General features: G+C 43.0%; 1 protein-coding gene across 5 annotated transcripts; it reads left to right on the forward strand.

The window, feature by feature from the left end:
* Positions 1–565: 565 nt before the first annotated feature.
* On the forward strand, positions 566–14505 carry esrp1 (epithelial splicing regulatory protein 1). Of its 5 annotated transcripts, none has more exons than XM_014338496.2 (16): positions 566–932; positions 1334–1492; positions 1611–1727; positions 2109–2220; positions 3132–3275; positions 3644–3698; positions 3781–3888; positions 4031–4163; positions 4246–4288; positions 4909–5228; positions 5909–6133; positions 6235–6487; positions 7808–7988; positions 11129–11270; positions 11730–11819; positions 13158–14505. In XM_014338496.2, exons 1-16 carry the CDS (start codon positions 801–803, stop codon positions 13290–13292), a joined length of 2349 nt encoding a protein of 782 aa, XP_014193982.1. In that variant the 5' UTR covers positions 566–800; the 3' UTR covers positions 13293–14505. The 5 variants fall into 5 exon arrangements, with proteins under 5 accessions (XP_014193982.1, XP_014193981.1, XP_014193983.1 ...); XM_014338495.2 differs by having other exon boundaries at positions 567–932; positions 3778–3888; XM_014338497.2 differs by having other exon boundaries at positions 567–932; positions 3778–3888; positions 6235–6475.
* The last annotated feature ends 66 nt before the right edge of the window (positions 14506–14571 follow it).

The raw sequence follows: 14571 nt of genomic DNA on the forward strand, positions 1-14571 counted from the left end.
GATAGCTCCACTTGGTCTGTAGTAGTATTTTTTTAACTGATTTCACGGATTTTTCTTTCTGTATTTCAGCAAAAAATTAGATTTTTTTTCTCACACTCATTTTCTCTTCTTCTTCTTCTTCTTCTTCTTCTTCTTCTTCTTCTTCTTCTTCTTCTTCTCATTATTATTATTATTATTATTATTATTATTATTATTATTATTATTATTATTATTATTGTTGTTGTCAATTCCCTTAAAAGACAAAATATTTTTTTATTTTAAAAAAAGACTACAATTCGAATTATTGAATTGTTATAAAGACATTTACTATTTATGAAATATTTTAATAATTGACTACATAGTAACTAAAGTGTATATACTTCAAATTTGTTATTATTATTGTTATTATTATTATTATTATTTATTTGTTTGTTTTTTCTCGTTGTTGTTTTATACTAATAACCATTTATTACCTTTTCTGTCCTGCGTGAGCTGCCACGTACTAAACTTTGAACCACTTGAAAGAGGGACGGGCCAGGTAAAGGGGTCACGTGGTCGCACAGGTAGCTTCCCTACAAAAGCGGTGAGCGTTCAGCCATTGCTTCGCGATGGTGACTGCGGGAGGCTTCACATAAAATCTCACAGGCGACAAAACTTTGGATTTACGGGCTCACCTTTGCGCTCAGGTGTCAGAGTAAAGGCGTTTCTACCTCCCGCGTCCCGCTCGCGTCTCACATCCCGCTGATCTTCAGTCCCTTTTAGTCTCGTTTAGTATTAGATTAGTTTTCTGTGTGTTTGCGGTTCTTTTTTTAAAAATTCAGATGACGGCGCAGGTAGACTACCTGGTGGTGGTTTTCACCGCCACATCTGGCGCGAGCGGAGATCTCCTGGGGTCTGACGAGAAGGAGCTCGTGCAGTTGGTTTGGCAGCTCGTGGATGTAAAGAACAAAAAGGTAAAAACTCACTTGTAGGCTGCTTGTTCTTACTTGCTAATCATCGTGACTCCAAAGCAGGAAATGTGGTGTTCAAAGGAGTGGACAGGTGGACTGCAAACAGCGATACATGATGTCAGACCAATATTAATAAGGAAAAAAAAAGTGTGCCAGGGGGATTTTTGTGGGATTCCTCCTTACGCGCACCTGTTCAGAAATCATTGTTCGCTTTAATTACAAAAAACCTTCTGCCTTATGTGTAAGACGTTTAAATTGCTCCTTTGCTGCTTTCCACTGTGATAATATCTATGTAGCAAACACACATATTTCACGCTGGTTTTATTATATTGTTCCAAAGCCTCTGAGTTTCTAGCTAGGCTGGCTGTTTCAAGGCTGACTTGTTTTTTTCCTCTCTGAACCAGTTGGGCAAGGTGAATGAGCTCCTCATAAAGCCTGACCTCTCAGACTTGACAGAAGAAAAAGAGGAGGAGGATGTGGTGGAGGAGAGCGTGGAACAGGAGAATGGATCTGGAGCAGACTGTGTGTACAAAGCACCGAGTGTTGATAAAGCTTTAAACATGGTAATGTCTTCAAAGTAGCCAGAAAGCCATTAATAGGCCATTTATAGATTATTAATTACAGTTACAGCACTGGTTAAAGCAGCTGTATTAAAGTCCATACCTCTAAATGTTTTTACAGTTTCATCTGCAACTGACAAATGAGGTGAACAGCGCGGGCGCAGGCACGTCGGTGTGTTTGTGTACAGACGGGCAGCTCCACATCCGCCAAGTGATTCACCCCGAGGCCGCGAGCAAGGTGAGCGGGGCGGGGGAACACGCCTAGCAGCCAGGGCGGATGTTTCACTCACTCACTGCTGCGGGAGCCTTCGACGCTCTCAGAGGGCTGTGTTGTGTCAGCACCGCACTGCTCGCTGAACTTTAATGTTAACACTGAAAGCTGATCTACAGGAGAAGCCACTGCGGTGACACACGCCCATGCGCATACCGCACACTCGTGCACATAAAAGACAGGCACACATGATGCTCATGAAATTTCTCCTGAGTGCCTTCAAACTGTGTGTTAATGATACAAGAAGTAGGCAGTGCATGCTCTTGTGGCCTGTGCAAACATGAGTTTCACAGCAATAAAAACAGAAGCTGCTGATGGGCCTTTCACTCACACTGTATTCCTCTCCAGAACATCCTGGTCCCAGACTGTTTCTACTCTTTCGTTGACCTTCGGAAGGAGTTCAAGAAGCACTTCCCCGCTCCTGACCTCAAAGCTCTGAATGTCCACACCATGGCAGAGTGTATCCTTTTAACACGTCACCTGTTTACATTAACATTTCATGTCCTGTTGCCTGTTTACGCCGTCTAAGTCATGGATTTCCAGACATTTGTTTTTTTTGCTCGATTGATTTGATCCGATTGATTGGTTCTTTCTCATATGGTGCATTGCATTACCCTCAAAAATCCACAACACACGCATTAAGCAGTTGGCTGTAGGGATAAAGGTTTTGAAATGCAAATAAGGAAATAGTGGCAGCACCTTACTAAGCCCTTAGTGAAAGAGTGTGTGTTTACCCAACAGGACCAACCCCATACACACACACACACACACACACACACACACACACACACACACACACACACACACACACACACACACACAGGTATAGGAAGAAAAACACGTGAGTGTATTGCTGTTCTGTTTTCACTTTTTTCATTTTTTCACACACCTGTCTATTCTGTCATGATTTGGGAAAAAACAGATCAGACCTAGTTTTAAAAAATGTATTAAACCAGCACCAGAAATTATTTGGGAGCAGGCGAATGACTCCGCTGATATACAACCGGATCTTCTTTTGAATAGGACAGAGGGATTTAGTGCTGGCGACTCTAAATGCAGATGAACCTCCTGGTTAAATGGAACTCAGTTGCCAAAGAGGGCCTGGTTACGGCCATGATGATCAGTGTAGCGATCTTGCGGATATCCTGCCTTTTAATACTCCAGGTTGATTCAGAGAAGGTGTAGAAGAAAGCTGAGAGAGTGGGCTCCACCCAAAGCATACAACTCCAACTAAATTGAAAATGGACTTAGGAAATGAGAGAGAGGAAAAAAAGAAGAAATCAAACCTCCAATCCTGCTGGACCACGATGCATTCATGATTAATAACACTGTCGCTCTCTTGCTTGTGCTCCTTAACCACCTCCTCCTCAGCTCTTAGTATACCTGTTGATGTGCCCACCATGTGGGACCCCTCTGCCACACCGGATCCATCGGTCCCTTTGCCTGCAGAAGTAGCCACACAGCAGCTTCAGGTTATGTCCAGCGTTGTCCTGGCACTGCTATCTGAGCCATTTTGTAAGTACCACGTACATTACCGAGTAATGTTAGCAAACACATCAGTAAATCGATTTACTACTAATGAGTTCCAAAACTGTGTTACTTTAAGTAAAACCCTGCTGTGAACTAAACTAGAAAATCAATTAGGACCTCTTTTGAGGATAACTGAAATTTCCTTTAATCATTTTCCCCCCCAAAAATGGATGATCCAAGATTCATAGTACTACTTTTGAGCTTGCCACTTAACAAACCGGTAATTAAGAAAGGAAAGAAATGTAAGGTCTTACCTGATTTAGACTTTAACCATTTGCTTTGCCTTTTAAAAACGGTCTCAGCTTGATTACTTTGTGTGTTATCATGGTGACTCTGTCACTTTGTTGTTGCAGGCCACACGTTTTCGAACCCTGAGAGAGTTAGTGAGAAGTTCGAGAGCGGCACTTGGTGAGTAACATTTATTAAAGATACACATTATTTTTGTTCCCTGATAACCCACTGTAATAATACCTGTGTGTGTGTGCAGCAGTAAAATGGAGAAAGTGTGCAACAACACGGTGATCCGAGCCAGAGGATTGCCGTGGCAGTCTTCTGACCAGGATATCGCTCGATTTTTCAGAGGCCTCAACATCGCCAAGTACGTTGCTGACATCTTTAAAGGCGCACATTTTTACACTGTTTATCATCTTTTTTTAATCACTGATGACACCCAGAAAGCTGCTGCTGACAGAGGTTTTCAGAGAGGCTTTATAACCCCCTTCATATGCTGTGCTCTTTAGAGGAGGGGTTGCGTTGTGCCTGAATGCTCAAGGGAGGAGGAATGGAGAAGCTCTGGTTCGCTTTGTGAGCGAGGAACACAGAGAGCTGGCGTTGCAGAGACACAAACACCACATGGGGAATAGATATATTGAGGTAAGGCGTCTGGACACAGTAGAATCAGCCACATCACCAAATTATTGTCCCATCACTAAACATCGTTCCCCTCTATCGGCAGGTTTATAAAGCGACAGGAGATGACTTCCTGAAGATAGCAGGAGGTGGGAAGTTCATATATCTGTTAGCTTAAGTGCAGCCGCCTGGTTTATGTGTGTATATAGTGAAACTGAGTTGAAAAAGAGGACTTTTGAAGTCTTTGAGATCTTATATGGTGCTATTTTATTAATACTTCAGCAACTTCTTATATGAGCTTGAATTCATGTATTTAGTAATAATGATTTTTAGGAGTTGAAAATGTTTCAGGACCTTTGCAAATGTCTCCAGGTCCATTGGGGTTTTTCCTTCATGCCACTTGTAATCTTAAAAGAAAAATTATTATTAGCACAAAAAGCTGTTGGTTATGACTCAGTGATACCATTTAATGGCAACACAGCCTTTTATGAAGGGCAATAAGTTTGTCAACAAGGCACAGCTCATCACTGAGTCATTTGACCTGAATATTAATAATTTTACTCACATGATGAACGCCTCCCAGAAACCAGAAGTGACCTCATTACATAAAGCTAAAGTTTATCGTCATACAGATGAGAGATTTAGACTATTACTCAAAATCACAGAGGCTTGAAAAGTCAGATTTAGCATCACTCTTATCAATTGCAGAAGAAGGAGGCCAACTAACACTAGTTGAACGGGCTTGCCCGTGTCATTCTCTCTGTGTCAGGTACGTCTCATGAGGTAGCAATGTTCCTGTCCCGCGAGGACCAGATCATAGTGAGGATGCGAGGCCTCCCTTTCACCGCCACGCACGAGCAGGTGCTCGCCTTCTTCTCGCCAGAGGATGAACTTAAAGAGACTTGTCCCGTCAGCGGGGGAAAGGACGGCATCCTGTTTGTTCGCTACCCAGATGGACGTCCCACCGGCGACGCATTTGTTTTGTTTGCCTGTGAAGAACATGCTCAGTGCGCCTTGAGGAAACACAAGGAAATCCTGGGGAAAAGATATATTGAGCTTTTTAAGAGTACGGCAGCAGAGGTGCAGCAGGTACGCCGGGGTGTTTCTTCGCTTTGTTTTACGGTGTGCGGTTGAGTGAAATGTGCTTGATTGTGTGCTCACTTGTAGGTTTTAGAGGAGAAAAACTGTTTGTTTATTTGGCCACAGCAGCAAAGAGTGACAACGTGAGGGTGTGTTTCTTATCTTCTCAGGCAGTTGTAGGCATTATAGGAGAGAAGCTCATGGGTGGGGACCAGTAAAACAAGGTGGACTGTGTGTGCATGTTTCCCTACAAACGGTTATTTTAGCTGCTCCTTTCTCTTTTGAACTTTCTTTCGCTCTTCGTGTGCTCCACTGCTCTTTGTGTCTCTTTGGCATTCATTTTCTTATCTTTCTGGACTGATAAGCAGACAGTCCACCTACATATCTATGCAGAGGCCTTTCGTGGTGTGTGTGTGTGTGTGTGAGACACTTGCGAGGTTTATTGGTCCTCTCCAGAAATGCAAACACGCTGGTGTCCTGTTGGCACCACGCCAGCTCCTGTCTGACGTTGCGTCATATTTAAACACAGCTTGGACTTGGCTTTGTTCTGCTTGAGATGTTTGCTTTTGAGTTATAGTTAGTGACTTTTACCTGTCAGTACTAGAGGAGAAAGGGTTTCCTAAAACTTCACTGCGTACTCGGTAGGTTTTTGCTTTAGGCAGGCTATGTAATTTGAAACTGTGTCTTAGGTGCTAAACAGGTACTCCTCAACCCCTCTGATCTCCGTGGCCCCTGCCCCTCTGATGCCTGTGCTGCCCACGGTGTCTCTTCTGCCCCCTCCTGGTGGAGTGAGAGACTGCCTGCGGCTGAGAGGGCTGCCGTACACGGCGAGCATAGAGGACATCCTCACCTTCCTGGGCGAGTTTACACAGGATATCAGACCGCATGGAGTGCACATGGTCCTCAACCAGCAGGTACATGCAGCACCCACACTGACACACCCATTGACTCACATGCTTTCTAGCACAAATTTACAGGTGTTGCGGAGTAATCTCTGATTCGTCTCCGCTTTCAGGGTCGTCCGTCAGGTGACTGCTTCATCCAGATGACATCAGCTGAGCGAGCGCTCCAAGCTTCACAGCGGCTTCACAAGCATGTGATGTCCAGCCAGCGTGGGGCAAACAGCCGCTACGTGGAGGTGTTTCCCTGCAGCGCAGAGGAGATGGGCCTCGTGCTGATGGGAGGCTCGCTCTCGCACACGCATACACACACACACACCCGGAGCAGGAGTGGGACAGGGCTCAGCCCGCCGCCATGTAAGTCAAGACGTAAGTGCTGCTGGGAGCTGGGTTGCTTCGGGACTGCAGGGTAGGTGGGCTCCTGCCTTGTGCAGGGTTGCTGGGTTTTTCTCCAATCTCAAACTGTGGGAAGATGAGGAAATCTGGTCTAACCAGGAGGATCGAAAACTGTGTGTCTGAGAGTTTGTGTTGGTGTATGTGAGTGTGTCACCTCTTTGTAATTAGTGTGATTAAATTATCCATCTGCATGACCTAATAAACCTAATGGGGTAACCATCCTTTTTTCAGTTGTTGCCTGTGTTCACACATTTAGATGAAAATACTGTAGTTTGTTTTTAGTGGCATGTTTGTCGATCTCATAAATTCCACTCTCTTACACTGCTGAAGTATTTCATAAAAATCTGAAAGGGTTGGGAAAGTGTAAGCAAGACAGTTTGATTCCAGCTATCTTCATAAAACATCAAAAATGGCTTACATCTCTCTAATCTTATCAGATGAGTAGAGGTGGTTGTGGGATTAGGCCTCAATGGCCTGGCACACCTCTGGTGTGTGCATCTCCTGTGCTTGTCCAATCAGGAGCTGTGTAAAGGCTGTGGGCATATCTGAACGCTGGTGCGTAGATGGTGGATTGATCTCTGTGTGTGTAGTCCTTCGACTTAAATGTGGACTCTTAGTTTTCAAAAAGAGAGGATTATAACACGTCTAATGGTTATGAGCCGTTTAATATGAAATAGTTCACATTAGTGAAAGGGACACAAGGCTAGACATGCGGGTTTTAAAAAGGTCCATGATGAGATGAAATTAAATGTTGAAAATGCACGCACAGACTGCAGGAACAGCCAGAATCACCATGCAAGGAGGATAAAGTGCTCAGGCGGCACTGTCCCCTGCATTTAGACAGTGTCTCTGTTCTCTGACAGCGCTGTGGCTCTCGTTTTGCTAATATTTAATACTTGGAAGGCTTTATGCATGAATGCATATGAGAAAGTATAAACCCGATGCTGCTAAACACTGACAGCTGTCGAGTGAATTAAAAGCATCTTACCTGCTCCGAAATTACACAGAGGTGATAATAAAATACTGAAATAATGAAACATACAGGTTACAGGCCCATCGGTGGTCCAGCGTAGTGTACAATACGCTGACGCTTTCATTGTTTGCCACGTGCATACATTCAAAGTGTGTGAGGTGCTGAGTGATGTTGTGGAGGGTCATTGTTTGTAGATTTGCATGAGCACCTCTCCAAAAAACAAACAATGACCTTGCAGACTTCTCCACCATGTCTCTGTTCACGCGTGTCTCTGTTCGTCTGGTTAAAAATCTTTTACCTCTCCCTCTTCTCCTCGCCAGGTTTATCGCCACCATCTTATTCCTTCACACCTGCTCCACCTGTCCTGCCTCCAGAGGCTGCTGCTGCTCTCTACCCTCCCATTGGGCAGGTGGTCCTGGCTCCTCGCCCCCTACCACCAGGACATGCCTACTACCCCGCCTCAGCTCAGCTATACATGAACTACGCAGCCTACTACCCCAGGTAAACAATGGTATTTACAGATGAAGGGATTTATTGAATCAGAGATTAAATGGCTCAGCTTGTGAAAATATTTTCAAAAATGTTTAAATATTAAATATTTGCATTGGTGAATAGGTGAGAGGTCTGTTAGAGGAAGGTCCAAAGGGAAAACTCTCTTTATTGCCAAAATTATTTGATTTTATCTGTTTGAAAAGTTTTGATTTGTCTGATTAGTTCGCATAAAGGTCACAGAAAGTTATTGTTTTAACAGTGTGCAGGAATTCTCACTGTTTTTACCTCTCAGCCTTCAAAGCCTGAGGGGCTATTGTCGGCATCCTGCCAGGTGGGCGGGCAGCCTGGACACCTAAGTTTGTGAATGCTATAACTCAAGAACAAAGCGACATAGGAGCTTCAAATTGTTACCATAGTAATATCTACTAAAAATCTCAGATGAGTTCAAATCTCAGTGACCTTGACAGAGGTCAAGCTTTCTGAAAATCTTGTGAACTCAAAAAGAAATTCACCTTGTTCCAGCTGAAAATCTGTAAATACAGTGGGGCAAAAAAGTATTTAGTCAGCCACCGATTGTGCAAGTTCCCCCACCTAAAATGATGACAGAGGTCAGTAATTTGCACCAGAGGTACACTTCAACTGTGAGAGACAGAATGTGAAAAAAAAATCCATGAATCCACATGGTAGGATTTGTAAAGAATTTATTCGTAAATTAGGGTGGAAAATAAGTATTTGGTCACCTCAAACAAGGAAAATCTCTGGCTCTCACAGACCTGTAACGTCTTCTGTAAGAAGCTTTTCTGTCCCCCACTCGTTACCTGTATGAATGGCACCTGTTTGAACTCATCATCTGTATAAAAGACACCTGTCCACAGCCTCAAACAGTCAGACTCCAAACTCCGCCATGGCCAAGACCAAAGAGCTTTCGAAGGACACCAGGAAAAGTATTGTAGACCTGCACCAGACTGGGAAGAGTGAATCTACAATAGGCAAGCAGCTTGGTGTGAAAAAATCAACTGTGGGAGCAATCATCAGAAAATGGAAGACATACAAGACCACTGATAATCTCCCTCGATCTGGGGCTCCACGCAAGATCTCATCCCGTGGGGTCAAAATGATCATGAGAACGGTGAGCAAAGATCCCAGAACCACACGGGGGGACCTGGTGAATGACCTGCAGAGAGCTGGGACCAAAGTAACAAAGGTCACCATCAGTAACACACTACAACGGCAGGGAATCAAATCCCGCAGTGCCAGACGTGTTCCGCTGCTGAAGCCAGTGCATGTCCAGGCCCGTCTGAAGTTTGCCAGAGAGCACATGGATGATACAGCAGAGGATTGGGAGAATGTCATGTGGTCAGATGAAACCAAAGTAGAACTTTTTGGTATAAACTCAACTCGTCGTGTTTGGAGGAAGAAGAATACTGAGTTGCATCCCAAGAACACCATACCTACTGTGAAGCATGGGGGTGGAAACATCATGCTATGGGGCTGTTTTTCTGCCAAGGGGACAGGACGACTGATCCGTGTTAAGGACAGAATGAATGGGGCCATGTATCGTGAGATTTTGAGCCAAAACCTCCTTCCATCAGTGAGAACTTTGAAGATGAAACGAGGCTGGGTCTTCCAACATGACAATGATCCAAAACACACCGCCCGGGCAACAAAGGAGTGGCTCCGTAAGAAGCATTTGAAAGTCCTGGAGTGGCCTAGCCAGTCTCCAGACCTCAACCCCATAGAAAATCTGTGGCGGGAGTTGAAAGTCCGTGTTGCTCGGCGACAGCCCCAAAACATCACTGCTCTCGAGAAGATCTGCATGGAGGAATGGGCCAAAATACCAGCTACTGTGTGTGCAAACCTGGTAAAGACCTATAGTAAACGTTTGACCTCTGTTATTGCCAACAAAGGTTATGTTACAAAGTATTGAGTTGTATTTTTGTTATTGACCAAATACTTATTTTCCACCCTAATTTACGAATAAATTCTTTACAAATCCTACCATGTGGATTCATGGATTTTTTTTTCACATTCTGTCTCTCACAGTTGAAGTGTACCTCTGGTGCAAATTACTGACCTCTGTCATCATTTTAGGTGGGGGAACTTGCACAATCGGTGGCTGACTAAATACTTTTTTGCCCCACTGTATGTACACATTTACCTGAAATATCCTTGATGCTTTGTGAGAGCTTACTGTTGTTTCTCGCATTAAGTAATCTTCCTTTCTCACATTAAATCAACCACTCCTGAATTTCTATAAAGACATTTACGAGCCAACCGACGCTAAGCCGAGGCTGCCGGGTGGTGTTTACTTGTGGGTTGTTTACTGGTGGGTGAAGTTGCTCTCAGACAAACTCTCAGATCCAGGCAGAGCTTCCATTTCTCACATGTAGCACATAAGAGGTGGATTCCCCGGTCCTGGCATACCCCTGTGAATGGAAATAGTCCATTTGGTTTAGGGAGCTGCCTGTGTAGAGCTGCTGGACACTTATTTACTTGCTTTATTCATAAAGATATGCACACTTTGTACTGCAAGGCCGACAGGTTAAAGACTGAGTGTTGGGCTTGAGTGATTCATATATTTATATTTCTCTCATAAAGCCCTGCAAAAGTTCAGGATGTGCATAAGAAATGTGGAACTGCTATCCACGCTTGATCTTCTTCATTCTTAGTCATCTTCTTCTTTGAACCGCCTGCATAGCATCAATCAAAATCAAAATAGTTTTACATTCACTGAAACATGTTGTGTACATTAGTGAGTGATTAAAAACATCTAAAACTTGCAATAAGTATAAAGGTTTTTTCCCATTTAAAAAAAAAAGAAAAGAGGTCGAGCATTTTGTACTTGGTTGAATTATATACTGCCAAGGAGAAAGGCTGGGGCAAGGGTAGTTAATGACTGAAGTCTGCGTTATCAAAGTACTTGGTAAACAAGCATTGACCTCTGGTTCTCTTTGGTGAGCCATCAGAGACTGAGAGAGCAGCTCACTCAAAGACAACACCCAGAGTTACTCCCAGTCTTGTTTTTCCTGAATCCTGCTGCATACGTTGTGTTTTCTGAGAAGATACATGTTTATGCTGGTTTTGTACTTAGGATAACAGTCTCTGTCCTTTTTCCCTTCTTGTTGTTTTCCTTTTTTTTTCTTTTCCAGTCCACCTGGCTCACCTAACACCTTAGGTTTCTTCCCCTCCCCCTCCTCCATTGCCTCGCCGGGAGGCCTGGTGCGTATGCCCGGTCTGACCTACAACAGCAACGGAGTCAAAGAGCTCATAAATGCAGTGCAGGGTTACCAGGTAAGAGGTGGCGTCCTTCAAATGCACCGTGCACTTAGCATTTTATTAATGAAGTTCCTATAATGGAGATTTTCTGTGCCTTCAGAGCTCTCATACCTCACTGTAGGATCCAAAGTGTTGTATTCAAATCTCCTCGTATTATGGGTGTGTATTGTCAGGCATCCACTGTGTTTGCCCAGAGGCTATCAAACTAGTTTATCCTGTCTCCTCTCCCTGTTCTGTCACACACGGATTGCTGCTTGCTTCAACTTGAACTGGAGAATCTCAGATCTTATTTAAACCTGAAAGAGTGCGAAGAATCTGAATATAAATTATGACATGATAAGGACTACTTTAAGCAATATATTGAGACAGACTGGGTTTTGTTTTCTGTATTTTAAAGGCCTTTAGATTAGTGTCTATGGCTACATGTGTCTCAGCCCCCATCTCTATCATTCCTCCCCCTTCCTCATGCCACAGTATGCTCCCGAGGATGCTTTCATGCACGCCCACGGGCCCGTGCACACTCATGACCCGACCAGGACATTGCTTACGCAGCCCAAAGAATGGGTGTGTATTTAAGGTGTCTGAGGCAGGTGGCAGGTAAGGATTGGCTGAGGGATCAGTCAGGGGGATTTAATTTAGAGAAGGTGTTGTAGCTGTGGTTTTACTGGTCACCAGGGCTTACAGGGCACCATTTTCCACATTAATGGGGAATTTTCAGGTATTTCCTTTTGACTAGGTTAAATAATTGGAGGAAATCTCTTGGTTTTTAGGTATTTCATGGGTTTTCACATGGCATCTGTTTAACCTTTTTTCTGTCCGCTCGTGAAGCCTTTAATGAAAACACTGAGCACCACATAGCCGACTGACCGTCCACTGAACCCTCTCCCCTTTGACTGTACAGGCATGGTCCTTTTTCTGCATGTCGAGACAGCGTGAAAGTCAAATAGCGGGCGCAAGAAACTCCTCAGTGGTGACATTTTCATCACAGAACAACATAAAAATATTGTGAAAGTGAAAGTAGCTGCTTTAAAGTTTGAATTGTTCTCTTACCCAGATAACCAGTACTAAGTCCTCATTTTTACTGTTACATTGCAGTATTAAAGATAAATTTTTTAATGTTTCATACATCAATACAAGGATATTATAGGTACATAAAACTAGGTATGAAAATGTATATAGTTAACCTAAATTTAAAAAAAAAAACAACTTACCTCCCCCCCTCTCAAAACTCCCCCTAAAACTAACTAAAATAGCATTTTGTACTTTATGCTCAATTTCTTTTTGAATGCATTAATCCTGAGGAGGTAATGACACAGATGTTTAGTGAGACTGCCATATCCACTTGGCTGTGAGTCATGTGTTTTTATTGTAACGCTTGTTCTGAGCTTCTAGAATTTTCCACCTGACAAATGATAATTAGAAACACTAAAAAGAACACAGAAACGAATAAAATTGAAACGGTAAAGACCCTACAATAACAGAAGGGAACTGCAACAACACACCTAAGGGCAAGCGCTTGGCAACAGTGAGAAGGAGAAACTCCCTTTTTGCAGGAAGAATCTCCTGGCAGAACCAGGTTAACTGTAATCTTATAGATATATTTATTAACGTCCTTTCTCAGACATTTGTGATTACCTGCTGCTTCACGCCAAAATGTCTGCTGTGAAACTGGCCTGCTGAAGAGTAAAATTACTTTACAGAACAATTGCAACAATACCTAAGGGGGCGGGGCTTAGTCAACGGTCAGATGGTGCTGTCGCAATGTGGTAGTGTAATAGATGGGTAATAACAGCTTTAGGTGATTGAGAAGGTGATGGGTAATGTCTGGTGCAGGTGCTCTTTTTTTTGTTGTTGTTGGGGGCTAAAACTCTTTCCTCACCCTTGTTCTTCTTCTCTCCGCAGAATCCTGCAGAGTCTGTTTCCCTCCTGAGCAGCAGTCTGATTGGTCAGTGCAGCTCAAGTGAGGCTCCTCTTATGTCACTACCTGCTCTCATGACCAAGCCAGGGGGGCAGTATTTGGATTTGACCCTGCTCTAGGGTCACATGTGATAATTTGGTGTATGTCAAAGACTTGTTAGATTTTTTTTTTTTAAAATAGCCTTTTAGATGTGTTATTTATATCTTTAGCAACAGAAATTAATGTATTTTATACCAAATTCTCTGTGGCCTTAGCCAACAATAGCATTCTCATCTTATATTGCACATTGTGTATTTTAAAAGCTTTATAGAGATTTTTTAACCTGTTCTATTGTAATCATTACGGTACATATTTGTTAGCCAAACTAGAGAGGAGTGACTTAGTAGCAATTGAGCTAAACGTTTAAGCTTTTCTGTGAAGAGTGAAAGTGTGTGAGTGTGAAAGAGATGAGAATGAGTATTACGCATGGCTGTGTTGAGATGTTTTATTACATAATCTGTTAATGCAGTACATTGTATGTGTTTATATACATTTGATACAGTACACAGTGATTGTATTGGAAGCTTTAGTGCATGAAGAAGTTAGTAGTGGAACTTTAAGATGTTTACATAATGCCAAATATCAATGCACTGCTAATCAATAAGACTACTAATGAAAATAATAGCAGTATGTTTGAATGATATCCTATATGTTACACTGTGAGTTTGTCTGATAGCCTGGACCTTGTTATGAGGCCTCAATTTACAAAAACTGTGACATCTCACACTTCATTAGCCCCCTCCTTTATGTGTCTGACAAGGGTATGTTTCCATGCTGCGCCACGCCAAAGTTGCCTTGTTGTGTATTTGGATTCAGCTGAAAAGAAGACGGCCCCACTTCTCAGTAATTTAACTACAAATTTGCATTCTTCAAGAGGGCTCAGATCACAAGCTCTCAGCTTACTGTGCAAAGAGTAAAGCCAGAGCCGGTTTATGACCACTTCTGTGACATATTTTTAGCAGTCCATCACACTTTCCTTGTCTTCTTTCCACCGTCTACGCTGTTATTGGAGAACGTTATTGAACAAACAGGTTGCTCTAAGAAATATAATCACCGTACTTCTTTTGAACCTGTAGATTTTTAGGAAAGGCGAAAAGGAAAGGAAATGAAGGACGTGTCGGATATGTTTCATGTGAATTTAAATGCCGTTTATGCTCAGCATAAAGTTGATGTTTGGGCTTCATGTTTCTGTACGCATGTGCCACAGCAGGATTTAATCCTCCTCAGGACGCCCTACTACAGGCATGCTGAAAAAGAAAAAACAAACAAACAATAAACTTAACATGTCAAGTTTGTCATCCTCCAGCTGTTTGATTTCACTGTTTACCTTCTGATCATTTCACTTTGCCGTGTAGTATG

Source organism: Haplochromis burtoni, unplaced genomic scaffold (assembly GCF_018398535.1).
Source record: "Haplochromis burtoni strain Fernald_Lab_line unplaced genomic scaffold, NCSU_Asbu1 Contig_230, whole genome shotgun sequence".
In the NCBI taxonomy this organism is placed as follows: domain Eukaryota; kingdom Metazoa; phylum Chordata; class Actinopteri; order Cichliformes; family Cichlidae; genus Haplochromis; species Haplochromis burtoni.